This window comes from Thunnus albacares, chromosome 22, assembly GCF_914725855.1.
Source record: "Thunnus albacares chromosome 22, fThuAlb1.1, whole genome shotgun sequence".
Classification (NCBI taxonomy): domain Eukaryota; kingdom Metazoa; phylum Chordata; class Actinopteri; order Scombriformes; family Scombridae; genus Thunnus; species Thunnus albacares.
This window is the reverse complement of record NC_058127.1, coordinates 17,293,169-17,314,956: the sequence shown is the minus strand read 5'-3', so window position 1 is coordinate 17,314,956 and position 21,788 is coordinate 17,293,169. Positions and strand designations below refer to the sequence as shown.

Genomic DNA, 21,788 nt, shown 5'->3' with positions numbered 1-21,788 from the left:
ATTAAGGGGATAATGGAAATTGTTTACATCCCGTGTAAGCGGTGTAAGTGTGTGTATGAATGTGAATATCCCCGTGTTTCTATCTGTGTATGTGTGTGTTCTGTTCCGTTAGCAGCATACGGCCTGAGATCACAAGCTGTCCCCTGGCTGGCCTTTTGCTCCATTCCCTGCCACTGTCCCAACTGTCCCTGACACGAAATGTGAAGAATGATACACCACACCTCCTCCCCTCTTATAACACACACACACGCCCCCCCACCATACACACACACACACACACACACACACACACGCACACACCCACACACACATAACAGCTATCGCTCCTGGCACAGTGTGTTTGACACCTCTTCAAAACGGGCCGACCGTGAACGTCCAGTCTATTTTGGGCTGCAGTTGTTAAGGGGTGGTTACTCCAATAAGTTCCCAATGTACTGCCAAAGATAACAGCACAGAAGCGTGACCCAATGTCTTTTTAACCGCAGGTCTCAGCTCAGATTTCATGTCAAGCTTCAACCACTTGATTGATGGAAATGTGTCTCACTGGTTTTGGCTTATTTGGATTCCGATGTGGACGTCCCAGCGGCGGCTGCACTGGCCACATCAAACGTATATAGAGAACGTATACAGATGAAGGCATTTACAGTTGTTGCAGGTTGTGAGTTAGTCTACGCACTTATGCAAGGAAATTGGCAGGAGTTGAACTCCTGACACATTAAAGCTGCTGTCCTGTTGTGAGATATGGCGATGATAGATGGACAGGTGGCACAAAAGGACAAGGACAGATAGAGAAAAGTAAAACAAAGGGAGGTACAGAGACAGACACGAAAGGCCAACAGATGACAAGACAGACATGAGGACAGATGGGTAGTGAAAGAAGGAAACATATAGACTGGGAGAAGTTTGGACTCATGCCAGTCTAAATCAAAGCCCATGGATTGCAAGTAAAAGGTTGTGGGCTTTACAGGTAGTAAAATAAGATGCCAAGGCTTAAAGCATTATTCAGATATTGTATATGGACATGCTGTGAGTGTATGCATGGGAGTGCACATATAGTATGTAAGTCATGTGAACGCTTTATATCACTCCAACAGGATGCGGTGTGTGTGACAGCGTCCGACTTCGAGAGGCATTATGGTGCTTTGTCTTGCTTGTTTGTGCCTTTTTGGACAGATGCTCAGGCGCTTACTCTTAAGTAAAGGCAGATTAGATTGATTGGGTCATCTTTAGCAGGCTTTGAAAGAACATGTTGTGATAAAAAATGTTTTCCTCAAGCAGCCCTTCATTTCCTGCAAACACGAGTAAGCATAGATTAGTTCACACACTTGTTGGAGATAGGCGCTCCTGTGAGCTGAAAAAGGGAGTGTGCACAAAGTTGTAGACCCCTCTGAGAGGAACTGTCACGCCCACACACACAAACACACACAAACAGCAGAGACCCTTATTGTCCCTGTTCCTATTCCCTGCTGAATGCCGGTTGCGTTTATTTTGCAAATTTATGCTGACATTTGAGAGTACACCACCCGCACCAGTTCACCGCTCCAGCAATGGGTGTATGAATTATCATATTCCACTGTATAATATGATTTTCTGAAGTGAGTCTTATTAGAATACACCATACTTTCCTCATCTTGAGTTCTCTTCGGTTTTTACTGTGCTGATACATTGTTTGCACTATCTGATGGAAGAAATCCTCCATCACTGTCGACCTGAAAGCAAACCGCGCTTTGAGACCTGCGGCTATGTTGTTTCAAGATACACAAATTAGAAGCAGCGCAGACAAGTAAGCGCAGATGTATAGTAGAGAGATGCAGACTTAGACTGTCCAAGCCCTTGTCATCTTGGAGCGTCTGTCAGATCCACTCCACAACAAGAGCTCTCAACTCGCCGCCCCGCAACACTGTGGGCTCTGCTCGCTGCCATCCTTTCTCCCTCCCTTCCTCCCTCTGTCTTTTTCGCTCCCAAGGCAAAGCATTTGTTCCTGGCTGATGGGAAGTTGAAGCTGCAGTGGCTAAACAAATATATTCTGGCCTCCAACAGTCGCTTCTGGAAAGAAAGGCTGGAAGCGGGAAGGGAGTGAGGGGGAGGGATATGGCCAAAAAAAAAAAAAAAAAAAATAGCCCCCTCAGGGAATGTTTGGAAAAAGAGCAAGGGAGAACCATCTTTTGGTCTGGTGGTGGCTGCTTGGCTGCCTGTCTAACTCTCTCCCTTTCTCTTTCTCTCTTTCTCTTTCTCTCTCTCTCGCTCACACACACACACACACACACACACACACACACACACACACACACACACACACACACACACACACACACACACTCAACCCACAGTCCCAGTGGACTGCTACTGCTGATTGAGGCATGGTTTGGTGTTCCCGCCCCAGCTGATCCCCTGCCCCCAGTGGATACCCATCTCTCTCATCACATCGGAGCTCCCGATGTGTACAGGTGCATGTGTGTGTGTGTCTGTGTGTGTTTCTCTGTGTAATTGAGACACCCTATACAAAGATCAGATAGTGGTCTTTTCTGGCTAGACACAACACTTTCATTGCTTTCCGTTTTGTGTGTATGTGTTGGGTGGGAATGACTATTTTTAGTACCTGGGGTAATCTCCACTAAGAGCCTTTCAGGACTGTTTCACTTTAACATGGCCAAAACACCAAACCAATAATGCAACCCCCCCAGACTCATATTCCCACACACACACAACAACATGTTGCAACAATGCCACATGTGACGTTATAATGTTCACTGTATTATTTAATAGTGTACACTTTGCAGTGGGAGGATGATGTAAACAGTGGATTCCTAGAATTCTTTTATACTCTTCCCCTTATTCAATGAAGAGAGGCAGAGGAAGTATGAGATAAGAGACTCTGTTTGCATAGAGATGAAATGAATTGATCAAAGAGTGATAGGGACCGAGGTACCAAATAAGGAGTGAAATTGATAGCCAACAGTGAGAAAACAGTATGAATAACAGACAAAAAAGGGAAAAACCTCGACAGACAGAAAGAGGGAAGGGGACAATGGAGAAAGGCCTTCAATCAGTGAGTGCTGTGATTCATGGTGAAGCGCTATCAGTCTTGGGCGATAGTCTGCTTCCCCTCTCCAGGAAAGGCCAATCGATCCCAGGTGTGTGTGTGTGTATGCTGTGCCAGCTTGCCCAGCAGTGGCAGTAGCCTTGGCCAGCTCTTCTGCTCTGGTAGTTTGCCATGTCCTGTCAATCTTTGTGTAATTTGTAACACAGCTTCCAGAAGAATTTAATAGATCTTGAGCAATAATTAATGATTTGCTAGGCAAAAGATTTATTTTAGCACGTGAAAAAACAAAGTAATGCACTTATGGGAGGAGCTGGCAGATATTAAAGAGGAACTTAATATGAGACTGAATCAAAGTGTTCCACTGCCCTCTCTGGTTGAAAGTTTTAAGTGTGTTGGATCTCTGCACTTATCAATGATGCTGGGTGTGTTTGGGGTCAGAAGTGTGCTCTGTTGCACCTCTTAATAACACCCAGCATTAATGTCATGGTGTACTGACATATAGTATCCTGTTTGTACACGCTGTAGCAAGATGAGAACCATTGGAGGTCAGCAAAAACAAGATTTTGCTGTTAGCTTACTCTTTAATTTAGCTCTGGCTCCTCTTTTCTGGCAGAAACCATATTTGTGACTAAAAACTAATTTAAAAAAAAAAAGTAAAGTTCAGAGAGGGGGACTTTTTGTTAGGAATGAATGTAGCAATTGGATTAGATTAAAATTCTCATGTGGTTAGTGCTTTTTCATAACTTTATCTAAGGAGTTTTGCATTTATATAAACATATACAAACATACAAACATACTGAACTTGCATAAACGTGACCCCGCATTGTGCGCACCCCTTATCCCTCCCCACCTCCCCTGGGACTAAGAGCGCACTCAGAAGTAAAGAACAATGGAATTCAGAAAATCACCAAACAATAAATTTTAGAGGAGAAAAGAAAAAGGTAAAGGAATAAATTAAATGACAATACATAAATAGTAATAAAAATAAATAAATAAGAATAAAAAACAATAAAAATAAATAAATATAATTATAGATAGTAAGTAAATTTAAAAAAAGGTCCAAAGTATACACATTAGGTATAGTAGCAATAAACTAAATAGAAAAAAAAAACATCTTTGCTTTTTTATGCACATGTGTAGCATGAGTTTCCACTGGTGTTACTGCAAAGATGGTGGTGGGTGGGTTGGGTTCAAGAAGTTTTACATAGTACTGAAAGGCAGTTGAATATGGAGGACCAGAAATTGACTAGGGAGGGACAGGACCAGAATATGTGGCCTAATGAGACTGGGTTACTGCAGCTAGGGCAGGTGGAGTTAATAGATGGGTATATTTTAGCTAGTCTGTTATTGGAGTAATGTATTCCATGGAACACCTTGAATTGAATTAACCTGTGTCTTATACAAATAGAGGAAGTATGTATTGCAGAGATGCAATTTACTTGGATATCCTCAGGGATTACCGTTTATAGGTTGCGTTTCCAGACTTCCAGTATTTTAGTCCTTGTTGGTGGATCAATATTTTGGATAATATTATATGTCCTGGAAATAAAGCCCCTGTCAAATAGATTCCAATTTAATAGTTCATATGTAGAATCTTTATTTGGGGGTTTGGGTTAGTTAGTTAAATGTTTGTAAGCAAAGCTGTGAGCTTAAAGATATCAAAAAAGTCTGATTTTGGGATATCATGCTCTTCGTGTAAAAATTCAAAAGACATGAATGATTTGTCGTCAAATAGGTCTTCAAAGAAGATTAATCTGTGTCAGTGCCAGCCAGCAAAACTTGAATTGATTTGTGAGGGTGTGAAGAGATGATTGAGAGACAGGGGAGAAAAACCATTCATCTGATTAAAATTGAAATGTTTGCAATATTGTATCCAGATTTTAATGGAATTAAACACTACAGGGTTGGAAAAAATCTTAGTATTAGTGCATGCTGACAATGGAGCAGAGAATAGGGAGATTGGGGAGAGTGATGTATGTGAGGTGAGGTCCATTGTTGCCCAGACATACCCATCTTTATCAGAAAGAGAGTATGTCATCACTCAGTGTGTCAGTTTGGAGATATTTGCTGCCCAGTATTAAGAAAGAAAGAAAATTAGGGAAACCGCAGCCCTCCTTCAGATTTAGGTCTTTCCAAATGGATCTTCTTCATTTGAGGGGTTGATTGGTACATACAAAAGTTGAGATATATTATATTATATTATATACTCTAATTTAACAAAGAATTGTTTTGGGAGCCAGACAGGGAGTGCTTGAAATAAATGCAAAAACTTGGTAATACTGTTTGAGGGCTCCTGTAGCAGACCTAAGAGGTGGGCTATGGATTGTACCAGGTTGGCTACATAAAGGAGCAGGTCATTGGCATATAGCAAAACTTTGTCTATTGTATCTCCCTTTGAAATGCCCCTAATTCTCCCATCATTTCTGATCGCAATAGCGAAAGGTTATAATATAATATATAATATATATAATATATGTAATATAATATATTAAGGAGTCGCCTCACTTTGGAGAATGATTGTCGCACTGGAGACTGATTGGTCTGTACGATGACCAGTCAAGTGAGTTTTACCCTTTTTTAGTAATACTGATATAGTTGCTTGTGTGAGGGTTGGTGCTCGACTGCCATTTTCTAGTGTTTCATCATACATGGCTATAAGAATGGGTATTAGTTTGGAAGAAAAAGCGTTGTGGTACTCAACGTGAAACCCATCTGGTCCTGTAGCCCTTCAACTCTGCATGGAGTGAATTGTGGCTTATATCTCACTCGTGGTAAATGGTTCATCTGGATTGAGAATGGGAATCTCTAGTGTATCAAGGAAAGATTGTATTTTATATCTAATTGTTTCTATATCTGAGAGATACAAATCTAAGTAGTATTTCTGAAATTGATTGTTAGGGTCACATGTGGATGCATCTGGGCCAGTATTTATATCTGTAATTTGGGAATTACTGGATGTTTGTCTGAAGTGATGTGTGAGTATTCTACCTGCTTTGTCTCCATGTTCATGGAATTTGTGATTCCTCTCTGCTTGATGGGTGGAGAGGTTATTAAAGTCCATTTGTAAAAGGAGATGCTCTTTGTGGAGTTCTGATGTGGGAGATGCTGAATATTTTTTGTCCAACTCTATTATAGATTTCTAAAAGATGTTTATTACGTTGTTTATTCATGCGGGCTGTGTATGAAATTATCTGACCTCTGATGTAGGCTGTAGGTGTTTCCCATAATGTACATTGTGGTATGTCTAGACAGTCATTTATGTCGAGGAAGAGGTCTATTTGCCAATTTAAATTGGGTGCACAATAATAGAGAGGGGTCAAGACACCATGACCGTTGTGGCTGTACATTATTTGGCAAATTTATGTCCAATTGCACTGGAGAGTGGTCTGATATAACATTACTATGATATTTCAAATTGATAACTGATGGGAAGAGATTACTGTTAATTAATAAAGGATCTATTCTAGAATAACTTTTTTGAACTGATGAGAAAAATGAGAATTGTTTCGTTGTGGGGTTTAATTTCCTCCATTGATGTGTAAGACCATAAGACTGCATGAAAGAGTTAACAACAATAACTGCTTTGGATGGTGGGCTGTCTGGCTTGGGGTCGGATCTGTCTAGTTGAGGATTCCGTGCGCAATTTAGGTCTCCTGCTGTGATGAGCTGACATCAGGGATAGAGGCTATTAGTTTAGTAAAAAATTGTGAGTCATCCCAGTTTGGACCATAGATGTTTACAAGGAGTGTTGCATAGCCTGCCTACTAATATAATTTATCGGCCATTAGGATCTTTAATTCATGTGGTTTTGTCAAACTGGACTCCCTTTCTGAAAAGACTTGCTACAGCCCTTGAGTTACAGTGAAAATTAGAGTGATAAACCTCATCCAGTTATTTCTCAGTCTAGTGTGGTTATTAATCTTAAAGTGTGTCTCTTGTAGAAATATGATGTCTGGATTAAATGATTTTAGATGAGAAAAGATTTTGTTGCACTTAATCGCATTGCCCATACCTCTAATGTTCCAAGAAGGATTGAAAAGTGTGCTTTGGTTCCCTCCCCCAGAGGCCCCAAAATGTAGGTTGCTCCAACACCAGTTGAGTATTCCATCTAACAAGAACATCTGGTACCGGACTAGATCCGTATAAGAGATATGCATGATTCAAACAATCCTCTAACAGTTGCCATACATTCTCATTTAAAAGTTAGTGCCTCGGCTTAGGACTCATATGAGAGAAAAAGAGAAAAGGAAAGAGAAGGAAAAGAATATATACATACATACATACAAATACACACACACAAACACACAAACACACACACACACACACACACACACACACACACACACATATATATATATATATATATATATATATATATATATATATATACACACACACATACATACATATGCATATAGCAATAGTAGTGGCAACATAGTGGTAATATTAGCAGGTAAGCAGAAACAAAAATTCAGGGGGTAAAGAAAGTCATATTAAAGTAAATGAAATTATATTGGTCTATCAGTCCACTCTTAATGAGACTCCTCAATCTTATGACAGTATAACGTCCATTGCCAGAAGGAAAACAAACGCAATGATTATATTGACTTTTCGCTTACACTGCTGTCATAGTTGTTTACTGCTTGTTAGACTAGTAACAGCCCGCAATAAGCTTAGCCTTGTGGCCTTCCATCTTGAACAGGCTATTGAGATTAAGGTCGACATATTCACCTTAGTTACCTGAGTCCTTCGTTCGTAAATGTCTGATTATGTACTGCTTTGCCTCAGGGGGGATTGTCGAATGATCTCCGTTCTCCATTTGGGGATGTGATTTTCAATGTTACTGGAAACAGGAGGCTAAACCTGGTGTTTGGGCAGCTGCTTAGCAGTTCTCTTGCTTCCTTGAAAGCTGCCTGCCATTTCCTTACTGTGCCTGTATAGTCCTGGTAAACAAAATATATATTAATATATTATCATCCTGGATGGGGTTCTGGCTTGATGCCTTCCTCAGAATGTCCATCTTTTCCTGAAAATATTGGAACTTGACCACAATCGGTATCAAGGGTTCCCCATGTTTTTGTTTGGGCAGTATACGTCTGTGGGCTTGGTCGAGTGTCAGAGTGTAGACCAAGCCCAGCGACTTCTGGGGTAGCTTAGCCACCAACCGTTCCATACGAATATCTCCATTTTCTTCCACTCTGATTATCCGGCAGTTGTCTCTGCATTGCCTCAACTCCAGATCTTCTGCTTTGGCTGTCAGTTTTTGACTTGGCAGGTTAGCGGCATCACCTGCCATTCTAGCTCCATGACCCAGTCAGAGTAGAGATTAGCTCCCTCCTCTAGGCCTTGCACTGATGTAGCCTCTAGCTTGACCTTCTGGTTAGTGCTATGCAGAACTTCATGTAATTCCGAACAGACTGTGGCTATTTCTCTTCGTAGCTCATTGGAGAGTCGTTCTATTTTCGTGTGCAGGTCCGTCGATAATGCAGTAGCAGTGTTTTCTATTTTTGCCATGACCGATTGCTCAGAGGCTTTGATGGCATCCATTATAGTGGCAACAGCCAGACCTGACATGTCCTTGGGTGGTTCCACCTCAGTAGAGTCTGAGGCTTTGGCTCCTTGTTTCGGCCTGTTTTTGCTGGCCATCTGCGTGAACATTAATTGTAGTTTAAATAAAAAGGAGAATGAAAAAAAAGTTGTTTTGTGCCAGTTTTTGTGGAGTTAGGATGTACTTTGGGCAGTCATAAAATTTGGTTTAAAGGCTGAATGTACGAAATAGTTATTGTCATGCAGAGCTCAAGTCAAATACATGTTTACATGTTGCTGCTCACAAGCGCCCCCAAGGTAAGTTGATTTTAACACATCTTTGGCCGTATGTGCTACAGTCTTGTACTTTACATGTGAAGGACTAGTTTTCCCTGGTTGAGATTCTATTTTTAAGAGCTTTGTCATCCATGCAGAAAAAAACCTCCCCATTCTAACTAAGCTTTATGATGTGCACTGCATGCTTATAGCTCCAGCTTATTTCTCCCCTGAAGCATTTAAGTCTGCACAGGCCTCAAATAGTTCAAGAGGCTCTCTGAGGCTCTGCTGATGCATGAGTGACTGGATGCTTGGATGACTCACTTGCTGCCCAATCAGTAGCTCCTGAGTCTAAACTGAAAGCAGAAGCTTTTACAGACATTTGGTCATTGCTGATAGAAAACATTCCCCACCCTCTCTACTTTCTGTGAAACAAAAACTTGCATGTACGAATATATTATTTGCTATGAAATAACAGTACAAGAAAAGTACAGATAGTTACAGTAAGATTAAAAAACACGCAATATATGATAAAGGAAACTGGACACAGTTTGGCGCTAAAAAAAGACAGAAAAGAGTTAATACATTTACAAATACCTAATACAGAATCACATTATAGATGTAAAGATGATTATAAGGCATACGTACAGCTAAAGAAAGTATGGGTTTTTATTAGGTGAACCATAAAATATGTCTATTATGAAATTGTGAGGCAATGCATCCAGGATAAATCTGCTCCAAGCATCTGCCATGATGGGGCTGTTGACCCCAGGAAGTCAACAGCTCTAAAATTGTCTGCTTGTTGATCAGCTGTTTCCAGAAGACCATTTTCAGGCTATACTGTGGCCAGCGAAACCTCTTTTCATATGGCTGGTTGCTGTGTTGTATAATAACTTGATGGGCAGATTGGGAAGGGATTTCGAGCGTTGGATGCTTGTCATCAAGTGGTCAATGACCATTGATCATTCTGCATTTGGCAGACAGTTAAGACCTGTGTGCAGGTGTGGCGGGTATGCTTAGCTAAATGTACGCTGTGAAAGGCAAGGCTGTCCAAACTGAAGGCAACATGATCAGTATTCCACAGAGAATAGATCCTAGATTAAGATGAAAAACAGCTCAGCATTTGATGTTGATGCTACAAAGAAACCTCTATGAGCTTTCATGCTCCCCCTCATCCTTTCTCATAGTATCCCTGCCTCACGTCAGCGAGTTGGAATTGTATCGACTTATGTGCCTGATTCCTTTGTTGTCTTTATATTTCTTGCAAAGAGTGGTACATCCCCACATTGTTACCACTCAAAGAATGTGCAAAGGCTTGTGAAGTCCTCTGTGTTTGACCATTGCTGCTACACGTGCAGCCCATACACATACTGTGCGGCACTTGAAAGTGCGCAAGAAAAAAGAAACTGCCTAGATAACATGCTCACAAAGTCATGACACGGATAAGAGGCATACACACTGCAGCGGCAGCCTTCTACCTGGATCCAAGAACGACAAGGCACTCGCTTGCACACACAGAAGTCAAGGTAAAAGATAATGCGTTTATTTAGTAATCAGCAAATAGCTTTTATGCAGTGGGTAAGTGGTGAAGCCTGTGAGGCCTTGATAAGATCGTTTGCTTTCAGGTGTTTCCCTGTCACACTGCGTATGGCATTGAGTGCAAATTGAATAGGGTGACCTTTTTTGCTGCAGAATCAAATTGACCGCGTTTTCCCCAAAAGATTCTGCCATTTCAATTACCATTAATTTGTGATATTGCGTCCCCTGTTGTATGCACAAACATGTGCACACAAAGATGTAGAACAGGACAATGACACACCTATTGTTTGAAACACTGTAGACCACTATATCTTGTCCACTGTACCCTGGCTCTCCTTGCATTGGCATCTTTCCGAGGAATACATTACTGTGACAAATGAAACACCACAAACCCTCGATGGGCTTGGCAGGGCCTGAAAGGTCATGAGCTGCATTTGTGTGCAGGTGTATGTGTGGGTGTGCTTGTAATTGCGTGAAGGTGGTGTCAGTAGCTGATAATAACATTGAGTCCTCTGTCCGAAAACCAAGAAAGTTGTGGTCCGTTCTGCTTCCCTCGCAAATCTATGTAAATGGAAAAACAAAAGTGACTAGCCTTCTGTATATGTGTAATTGTTTTATCGCAGACTTGCATTTCAGCCAGGAAGTTTGGCAGTGTCCATTTAGCAAGATGGGCATTGAAACAGTCTCTACACCCCCTTTCTTTCTCTCTCTGTGCTCACTCTTTCCTCCTCCCTGTGTTCCTCCATCACATTATCAACAGTGTAACAGTATGTTCAAAGGCCCCTTGCTTAATGGTGCACATTCAGAGCTGCCGACTTAAGCAAATAGCTATTTGCATGCCATTAGGCGAAAAAAGCAGAGGGAAGCACCATTCCTCATCCCATCTCTGCATCTAGCTGAATATTCCTTATGCGAGGCTCCAAATCTCTGTTTTTCTCCCCCTCCTGCTGTGACTGTCAGAGCAATCACAGCAATCAGTGTTTTCTCGTGCCAAGCCGATTGGGAAGTAGCTGCCAAAACAAAAGAGTGAGTGTCCAATCATTATGATGGTGTGTGATTCTGTGGTGTTAGCAAACGGCTGCTTGGACCATCTGTTGGACGACTGGAGTAGGAAAACAGCAGCTTGGGGTAGGACTGTAGATGGGGAGGCTCCGCCAGGACATACTGTGCCCCCTCATGATCCTGACGTTTGTTTGAATAGCTGTAAGAGAATGTGTGTGCGTGGACATGAACAAGTGTGCATGCATTTTAAGCTGTGTTTGGACAGAAATGATCAGATTATTTTTATCTTGACATCTGCAATAAACATAAGGGATATGTTTAATTGCTCACACTACTGTTTGATCTCCTACTTTCCCACTGGAAAACTTTCTGGTTGTGTGTGCTTTTTTTGTTTAAAGGTACATGACCAACTGCATGATTTTTGACCCAAAGTTAGACAAAAAGGGTCTGGTGAGTCTGAAGGCATGTGACAGGTTCAGCTGATCTCAGCAAATGTGTGACAGAGTTCAGGTGGTTAGTTTTACCAGCAGCAGCAGCAGCAGCAGCAGGATAAACGGTCAAAGGACTTTTCCAAAAGGGAACTAGAAAGAACAGCACTGCTAACATCCCTAGGGTAGGTCTCTCAATCGGATCTGGCCTGTGTCAGGATGTGTAACAACAGTTCTCTTTCTCTCTTTGGCTCACTCTCTCTCTCTCACACACACACACACACACACACACACACACACACACACACACACACGTACACACACACAGAGATATCTCCTCTTCTCACTTTCTCTTTTCCTCTCTCTTTCCCCATCAGCTCATCTGATAGTGCTCTAACAGTCTGAAATGGTTCCCAAGAGATGCATCATCTCTGCACACACACATCCTGGTCCTTATTGATGGGTTGAACTGTTTCCTCACTGATGTATTACTCGCATGGCCTTCTAAACTGAGACAGACATCTGGCATATAAACAGTCAGCATGCTTCTGCAATGGCACTTCTTCATTCACAGAGCTGCCATGTTTGTTTAAATGGAGGCACAAAATCGTGAATTCCTGCCAGGACGAAGGGATTAGCACGACGCCAGTTGTGGTATTATAGCTAAGTAGGGTGCAGAAGCCTAAAATCAGCTGCCGGGTGCTTTGACCGGACAATCTTGTCTGCATTTATAGGATACAAAATTTAGCAACTTACAGCTCTAACCGTGATGATAAAGCATAATGTTCTTGAACCGAAGGTGGTGACAACAGAGGAGAGACAGAGGGGCTAAGCATCATGTTGATAGATATAGAAATATACCGTTGGCTATCAGTACTGTGGTATTTGGGTCCAGAACATTTGTTTGGGAAATTGTTTCTGAATAACGAGACACTCTATTGACTCTGTAGTCAGATGGAAAATGACAAGAGCCTTCAGTTCGCTGCTATGTGTTACAGAGCCAATCACAGTCCTGACCGCAATGGAGGTTTAACACTTAGTTTTATGATTTGGAACACTGTCAGACTGTGCTACCGCAACCGCACACACACAGACACGCAGAGGGACTTAACAGTGTTTTGTATGGTTTCATCACTCCGTATAGGCCATAATCACCCTCTCTCCATCTCAGTAAGCTCATGCTAAATGATCAGATGTCTCTGGCGGCTGCCATGATTTGTCTCTCGGCCTTGCATCATGCCGTACCTTACCCTGCCTGCCTCCCTTTCCTCCCTCCTTCTCTGCTGCCATATGTTGTGCCTGTGTGACCGGCCGACGTGTCAGGCCTGACTAACGCCTTAACGGCAAGGCTGACTTTGATTTATTTCCTCTGAAATCTGGGGGCTAGGGGTAATAACACAGAATGACATTATTTGTTTATCAAATCCAAGGCTGCTTTTCTTGGCAGAGTCAAGATGTGACGACTTGATACCACCCCCTCACTCACCACACACACACATATACCCCCCACAATGCCTGATTGTGCCATGATTAGAAGGTCTGGCTAGTCGTTTAACCTCATCCAAGGGGTTACTTTTGAAATCTGGCATAGCACAGAAAAAAAGAATTAAAGATTGAGATGAAGCAACGCAATTAAATTGTCAAGATGCAGATTTAACCCCACTATGCAATTTATGGGCCAATTTATCAAGAATGTTTTCTGTTTGAACCAATTGGTTGCTATTCGTCTATTTGCAGAAGGAGAGAGGGAAAGAGTGAGCAAAAAGAGACAGTGAGAATAAACAGTACTTTAAATACCAGATGACCCATTTAATGGGAAATATTTTATCTTCCCACATCCAGAGTGTCTGTCACATGTTCTGCCTCTCATTTGAAGATAACGGCGGGGCTGTTTAGTCTGTTGAAACTTCATCTTGGTGTTATTCAGAGATCAGGTCTATCATTCTGGCACTTTCACAACACATTTGGTTCCCTTTAACATGTAAATGATGCATTGCCCCGAAAAGCTCGTTAAAATTTGATCCTTGGCAAATTTGCTCTGGAGCTTGGAATCCTCAAGAAGCAATTAGCAGATTTAATTTGGCTATTTGCCCCGGTGTTCAAAAGTGAGTGTTTGTTTAAAACAGCACCTTCACCTTCTGTTATCAGCTGTGTGAATAGTATCTACTGGAACACAATGCTGTGGTGTGGAGCTCAATAAAATAGTTAAATGCAAGGACAATCTCAACGACTGCCTGCCTGATAACAAAAGGGCCTCACCTAATAATGAACAACTGGAGTTGGCTTTCTTTTCTCCAGCGTAGGAAAGCCGGGGTGAAGGAGGGGGGAGAAAAGCTCTGCCAGCACTTGCCAGCATGTTTTATGGCTAATTGAAGCATTTGGAATAAAACAGCCACAAAATGGCACCCTTTAGAATTGGAGCGGGGTTAATATATTGTGATCCCACAATTAGCCCAGGATTGTTAAGATCTCTTTAATTCGGTGAGGTCCATTAAGCGGGATGGGCGAGAAAGTGCTCCCACCGAGACAATTTCTCTTCTCTCTTTGTTCTTCCTGCCCTCTTTTCCTCTCAGCAGCTGCTGTAGTAATCAATATAAGTGGACACGGCCGTCAGCAGGTTGCCAGGTTATCCTGGAATTACCCCCTTTGGGTGCTATAGCTCCTGAAGTCGACCCGCACAGAGATTTTGTTTATATATATACAAAGGGCAGATAAGTTAGAGGTAGTAGATTGACTTTGGCGCTGACACTCTACAAGGTGTGGTCTTTAATCTGGTATGGAAGAGCTCGCCCTCCTGGACAGGGGTATTAGATCGTGCGCTCTCCAGAGTAGAAATGATCACTGAGGTTTGCTCTTTACCCCAGTTTCTCAAATCCCCACTTGGCCTATGAGTGCCTCTACTAGAGCCTCAGCAGCGGTAGCAGCATGATCGTCACGACTCAGGGTTTTACAAGTGTCTCTTTCAGAATATGAGAGTCCCTTCTGGGTTATCTTCGGGGATACAGTGTGCCTGTGGGAGCTTGCCAATTGGTAGAGGTTTTTGAAACAGGATTGAAATTGCTACATTTGAGCCTGCCACAGCTTCAGAAATTCCTCAATCCTTTCCAAACCATGACATAATGAAGCTTGCACAGCCCTCTCAACTTTTAATGCAACTAGTGTCACACAGTGGCATAGACTGCAATTTCTACAAAATGTATAGGTTTGAGCGTATTCTGGAGAGGCGAATAAAGCCCCACCTAAATTCAGCATTGCTTGGATAGTTGGTGAAGTTGGACCCAAACAGATGGCTGGCTCTTTAAAGACTCATTTTTTGATAGATATAAAATGATCCTACTTTCAATTTCTCATGTGAGTTGGTGTATGTTTGGGTTAAGAAAAGCCTCCGGATTTATCAGCGGTTAATACCTACCTGCTTAGTGCTCAGGTAATAACTTGGGATACTGGCAAATAGTGAACGTTTCAGTAGCACAGGTTTCCAGCACAGTGGATTTGAAGCTCCTCACAAGTAATTAAACAGCATGCCACCTCATACAGAGCAATTTCCTGCAAGGCATTTGCTTGCCAATGCGGCATGGCCCCAGTCTACGTCGTGTTATCTCTGTGAAATATGTCCCCTTTATCATTTTTTAATAATGACTGAGTGCTCATGTTGTTAGGAGAAAATCTGCTCAATGAGCATCAGATTAACGTTTTCCTCACTGTTAGCTAGCTAACTGAACGTCCAAGAAATCTGTGTCATCTATAAATGAAAATTGGAGGGGGAAAGAATTAAAATGGCCACTATCTGCTTCAAAAGTGCCATCTATGATGGGTGTTCAATTGTGTAAAATCAGTGGGGTAGACAGAAACAAGTGGGTGGATAAATTTTATGCATGTGGGATTCTGAGTCTTACAGGTACAGTGTTGGTATCTGGAAGGTCGGTGGCCCCCTCGGCATAATGATGGCCACACACCGTCGCGGTGTGATGATGGCCTTGGAACTTACAGTTCCTGTTGTCACTTGTCACTGCGCGAAGGCACAGCCGTGCACACACACAAACACACACACCTTGTCAGGCGAGCTGCATTCCTTTCACTCTTAATATCTATCTATATACATTGTCTCTATTCTTGTTTTGTCTCTACACATATGCATGGTTATTATCCCTTGTAAACCTCCCATGTTGATAGTTGGCAGCTCACAACGCTCTCTCTTTCCCTCACTCTCACTATCCATCTCTATGTATTCATCTCTCTGTTTCTATCTGTCTTTATTCCGCACACTCGCTTATAATCTCAAACACTACACAGCCAGCAGCAGAAAGAAAACAACTCTTGTGGTACATTAAAGAGGAGCTGAGTGGCAAGAACAAGCTTTATTTTTCATAGATAGAAACTTCCCATCTGTTATTGACATCAACTGCCATGTCAACATTTTACATTTATCACATTTATATAGCATTAGCGGATGGTTATTAGCCTTACCCGAGGATTGCTTGCATACATCTTGTCAGCAAGCCAATTGTCTCTCAATTCTGTGGGGGTAGAGGAGAGTCAACTTCCACTGATTGTTTCCTTTCCCCCCACAAACTCCTCCATACTGCAACCAACCCATTCCTGTCTTCCCTAGATGCTTGCTACTTGTCAGGGTTTCTTGGGGGAGATATTATTTTGGTCCAGTAACCTGCATGCTTAAAATATGAGTGACAGGCTTGACTCACTTGCACAGGGAGAGAATTTTGTTTTTTAAAAGGCTGCCAAAATAGAGCCAGCTCTGCAGCAGCAAAAAAAAAAAATTGAGAAAAAAATTGAGAAAAAAATCTTCTCACTTTATTAACAATGAAAGCCCGCATGCAACCACCCATCACCCTTACATTCCTGGGGAAAAAAAAGAGATGCTCCTTCTCTTGACTAAAATGTCCTATTTTTCCTGTCTCTCTATTTTTCTGTCTGTCTTCCCCCTTTCCCCCTCCTAAGAAGATAGATGAAGAAAATGAGGCCAACTTGCTGGCAGTGCTTACAGAGACCCTGGACAGCATCCCGGTGGATGAGGACGGATTGCCTTCGTTTGAGGCCCTGGCAGATGGGGACGTGACCAATGCCAGTGACCGGAGCTGTCCCTCCTCCCCTGACGGCTCGCCACGCACCCCAGAGCCAGAGGAGCCTTCTCTGGTAAGACCTACAGCTCTTCCTTTTTTACGTGATTCTCCGATCACCATCAGTCCAGGATCAAAACATATGTTATTCCTGAGACATGACCTCCAACCATGCATACACACACACACACATTATTTTGTGCAAGTCTATGGCAGACACCAGATAAGTCCCTTCCACAAGGCTGGGCACCAAATGTGGCCTTTTGTCTGTTAGACTTCTGCATTTGGCAGTGACCAATCCATACTCTGCCACATTTGCCACAGTGTGTTCACTGTATCGTTAGTGGTAGCGTGCACACATGCAGATGCAGGGAGGAGAGAAGTAAATGCAATGGATCAGCGTATTTGCTGTTCATTGCTAATTACATAACAGTGCTATTGCGGCACCAATTCAATGATATGAACACTGTGGTGGGGCCAACTATGGTTGACACAGTGCCACAGGTCCTGAAATCAAGCCGGCACATAATGAAAGTAAGGGGGGAAAAGAAATCCATCTCATCTCGTCGACTCTCAGTGGGTCTCGGCTAATCCCCCTGTGCCCAAGTCATCTTTTTTGGCAAAAACACAGGCCTCTCGATGAGAATTCAATTCTTACCGTTGCGCTGTTATTTTTACACATAACCATACCATCTGGGCATTTCTCTAGCTTAAAGGCTTTGACCTAAAATGTTATGTTATGTTTAGTTATAGTCCAGTTTATTCCATGCCGGTCCCTTCCAAATGACCTCTAGCCACATGCCCAAGTGTGTTTATTCAATCACATTAGAGAAGCCTGACTTTGTGTACACAAAAACACCTGCACAGGAATAAGAAAAAAAAAAATCACTTGACTTGTGCTGTCACGTACTGGAACCTGCTTAAAAATCTCTGATCTTTTAAATATTTCAGTGATTTTATCTTTTTTTTTTAACTGCTGTATCAGTGCCCTTCTGGTTGTACATTTACAAAGCACAGGATGTCTAATTGAAAGAAAATGGTAATTTGCATAACCCACACTAACTCTCCCACCCCCCCCCCCCTTCTCTACTTTCTCTCATTCTGTTTGGGTCCATTCGCAGCTGAAGAAGCTCCTTCTGGCACCCGCAAACTCCCAGCTCAGCTATAATCAATACACAGGTGGCAAGGCACAGAACCATGCAGCCAGCAGCAACCACCGGATCAGACCACCACCTGCCGTCGTCAAGGTAGGGAAACACACACACACAGACACACACACACACATATACATGCACTGCCTTGCTGCTTATTTCACTCCTGTACACACATTTTTTTGTTAGCGTTTGTTTATCTTTCTCACTCTGTTCTTGCTCTGTCTTGTTTCTTGCTCTCTCTCTCCCTCCCTCTCACACTTTTCTTGTTTTGGTGGCCGCCTTTAGAAGATGTTAGACTACTGCTCTAGTCTTCTATCCCAGGGGGCCATCTCGTAATGAAAACAGGCTGATTGCTGTTGGGCTTTCCAGGCGAGGCATCGGCACCATTGTCTCATTAGCTCCACCACTTATCCGCCTTGGTATGGTGCCTGTGGAAAAAAAAAACCCCAAAAAAACACAGCGACAGGCGCTCTTGCGGCGAGATTGATGCCTTGAGACGACAAGATCAAAATATCAGACTTGATGTTCTCATTAGATGGCTCTTAAAAGAGTTTTTTTTCTAAAGGGGTGGGGCTGATTAAGATTAATGTTAGTAAGTTTAAGTATCATAGGTTTATGAATGTGAATAAATGAAGTACGTGATTTCGGTAATTTGTTTGCATTTCATGTCAGAACATGACATACTGTATGTTCAGTGTCATATACAGCTTACAGCACTTGATCATTTGCTCTTGTTTTGGGAAAATCTCTTTCTTATGCCTTCCCTAGTGCTTAATACTGTATACCTAAAACAGCCAACGGGTAAAATTCACCCGTGCACCTACTACTGCATTTCTTTGTTTGGTTTGTGTAATCATCACCTGTGTTTTGGTCCTCTTGTTTTATAATCTAAGTATCTTTGAAAGCACTAATTGCTTTGCATGGCTGTCAGTATAAATCAGTCTAAAATGACACTGAAAATGGGTATAAGGAGGAGATATTTGCATATTTAGGTGGTGTGATATTATTATAAAATGACATTCATCCCTTAATGAGATAACCAATATTATTTAAATTACCAAAGTAGCCTAAATACTCATATAGACAATAATGAACCATAATAATAACAATAAACAACATGACAAAGTCAAGCACACAGTTTCACCTAATCAATTATTAATTTAGATATTTCAACAATGTGTGAATTAGAGAACATCACCAAGAAACTTGAGGTAACCATTAAAGCTTTTTTTTTTTTTTAAATTTATAACATTATAACGTAAATGTACTGTACTGTCTTTTGGTGTTCATTCATGAAACAGAGTAAGGCAAAGGGCAAATTAGGCTAAATAGCCTGTGAACATATAAACGGTAACATGGCAAAACAAAAATGAATGAATAATCAATAAACTAAAAATAAGTTTTATATAAAATGAATGTTTATGAGTATGCTAAATAATTTTCATTGGAACACATCTGATTATACCTGTCCCTCAAACACACTTTGAGCAGACATTCAGCGCACAGAAAGTCTTCCTGCACTTGGCAAAAGTCCTCTGCACTTTTTATGATTTAATTATGACTGCCCATGTTTTTAATCTGGATTTATCTTTACTATTTTTAACAAAACATTATTTTAGGAAAAGTCAAAGACTGGAGGACATGAATATTTTATTAAAACATAGTAACGTACAGTTGAAAAACTGCCATGGGTAAATTTTACCCTTTGGCGGTTCGACTGTTAATATCCTCTAAATGTAAAAAGCATCTGTATGTGATCATATTGTGTAGTAAACAGCACAGACACAGATATGTGTGTGCTGTGTGTACTATGTTTGCACATGCAATGCGTCAACCTTCCTTACAGAGTCTATTTTCATACTGTGCCTTTGAGTCATCCATTTCTGGAGCACAGCGAATGAGGACTCCCGGAGGACATGGTGCGCGTACAGAGTGGTGCGGTGGTGTTTGGAGGGCCACGCAATTAAGATGATGGGCGGACCGCACTCCCACCATCGCCTTCCAGACAGTTGGGCAACCACTGTATTTGGGCTGTCTGAGTCTGTCTTTTAGCCTCTTGTAGTCTCCATCTCTTTCTACTTTTGTGTTTGTCCCAAATAAAGCACTTAACATTTCTCACAAATGGATCAACTGCACTGTACTAACAACAGTGAGCAAAACTTTTTATTTAAGCAAACCTAAATAAGTCTCTCTCTCTCTCTCTGTCTCTCTCTCTCTGTCTTACTGTGTTGAACAGACGGAGAGCCCCTGGAATGGCAAAGCAAGAGGGGGCTCCAGCCAACAGAACCGCCCGGTGAGGCGGCCTTGCACTGAGCTGCTGAAATACCTAACGGCCACCGATGACATCCTGCTCCACACCAAAGCCAGTGAAGCCAAGAGCACCTGGGGTGGAGCCTGTAGCAGGGACAAGAGTGGCCTGGGTCTTGGCGCCTCTTCCTCCTCCTCCTCGCCATCCTCATCATCCACCTCCTCGTTCTCCTCCCTCTCTTCCACTTCCTCGTCCTCTTCCTCCACCACCTCCAAGAAGAAGTCAGCTGTGCCATCTCAACAACAACAACAACAACAGCAGCAGCAGCAGCAGCAGCAGCAGCCGCCGCAGCAGCATCACCAGCGAGGTGAGAGCCGGGCTGCAGGCGAATGTATTGTGGCTGGTGTTGGGGCTGGGAAGTGGCAGCGTTGCGCTCACGATGACGGGGTTGAGGAGTCGGAGGGTGCTTCTATCCCTGTCGGCCACAGAACCTCCACCTGCGGTCATGCCTGCCCCAAACTGGAGCACGGGCCGCCCAGTGAAGAAGGAAGGCCGCCAGGCGATGTGGGCCGCCTGGCCGCCGCTAGGTTTATTAGGTATATGCATTCTTATTCCCTCCCTCCCCGAGAGGTGAGTCACAGCTGTGAGCATTGCCGAGAGGCTGCGGGCGCCACTCAGGCTAGTGAGGGCTTTGGCAGGCAAGGCCGTAGTAACAGTAATGGTGCCAGCCGTGCGCCACATAGGCATGTCACAGTGACTATTAGGAAAAGAGATGAGAAGCCGGGGCACCCCTTACTTAGCCAGCTGCTCACCTCCAAACAGAGGCCTGCTCGGTATCGGGCCCACCTACTCCCACCTAAGATCACCCCCTTACCTAGCACTCAGAGAAAATTAGCAGGTAAGAGGTCTGAGAGACCAGTTCAGGCTGTTTCAAAGGTGGAGGAGGAAGAGTTCAGAGGTATCACTGATCTTAGAAACCAAGGGGTAAGTCAGGCTAAAGAGCCTGACTCAGAGCCCCTGTTGTCACCTCTTGCCTTTGACCTAGAAAGCTGGGTTAACCAGCCAGATCCAGGGCTAGATATGGGCTTTGGACTAGAGCTGGGGTGGCCAAACCAGGGGGGCTATGGGGAGGATGTTGACCATGATGATGATGATGATGATGATGGTGTTGATGATGATGACCATGTCACGGGCAGCCCCGCAGCGGTGCTCTCACAGGGCCCACCAAGCCCACTCTTCCCAGATACTAGAATTGCAGAGCCCGCCCCTCCCTGCATCATACAAGGGCAAGGGCACCCACACAGGCAGGCACTCAGCGAGCACCCCGACGACCAGGGCCACCCGTTGTTAGGTAATCATGACTGCATCCCCCCCACTGGCCTTATCTCTGCTCTCTCTTCTCCCTCTCCTGCTCTAACCACTTCCCAGTTTGACTTCACAACTAACCCCTATTCTAATTCGAATCTAACAGTCATTCTGAGGGAATAAACAAAA

At 42.9% G+C, this 21,788-nt stretch overlaps 1 protein-coding gene across 11 annotated transcripts in view; it reads left to right on the top strand.

The window, feature by feature from the left end:
• Window positions 1-21,788, top strand: part of ppargc1a (peroxisome proliferator-activated receptor gamma, coactivator 1 alpha) — a 277,988-nt gene that overhangs the window by 238,174 nt on the left and 18,026 nt on the right. For 5 of the 11 annotated variants that reach the window (XM_044340586.1, XM_044340587.1, XM_044340590.1 and 2 more), the window contains exons 3-5: window positions 16,774-16,968; window positions 18,014-18,139; window positions 20,283-21,645. In XM_044340586.1, the coding sequence (XP_044196521.1) occupies window positions 16,774-16,968; window positions 18,014-18,139; window positions 20,283-21,645 (1,684 nt within the window). The remainder of the gene's footprint in view (window positions 1-16,773; window positions 16,969-18,013; window positions 18,140-20,282; window positions 21,646-21,788) is intronic. The other 6 variants (XM_044340588.1, XM_044340584.1, XM_044340594.1 and 3 more) reach the window with 3 other exon arrangements.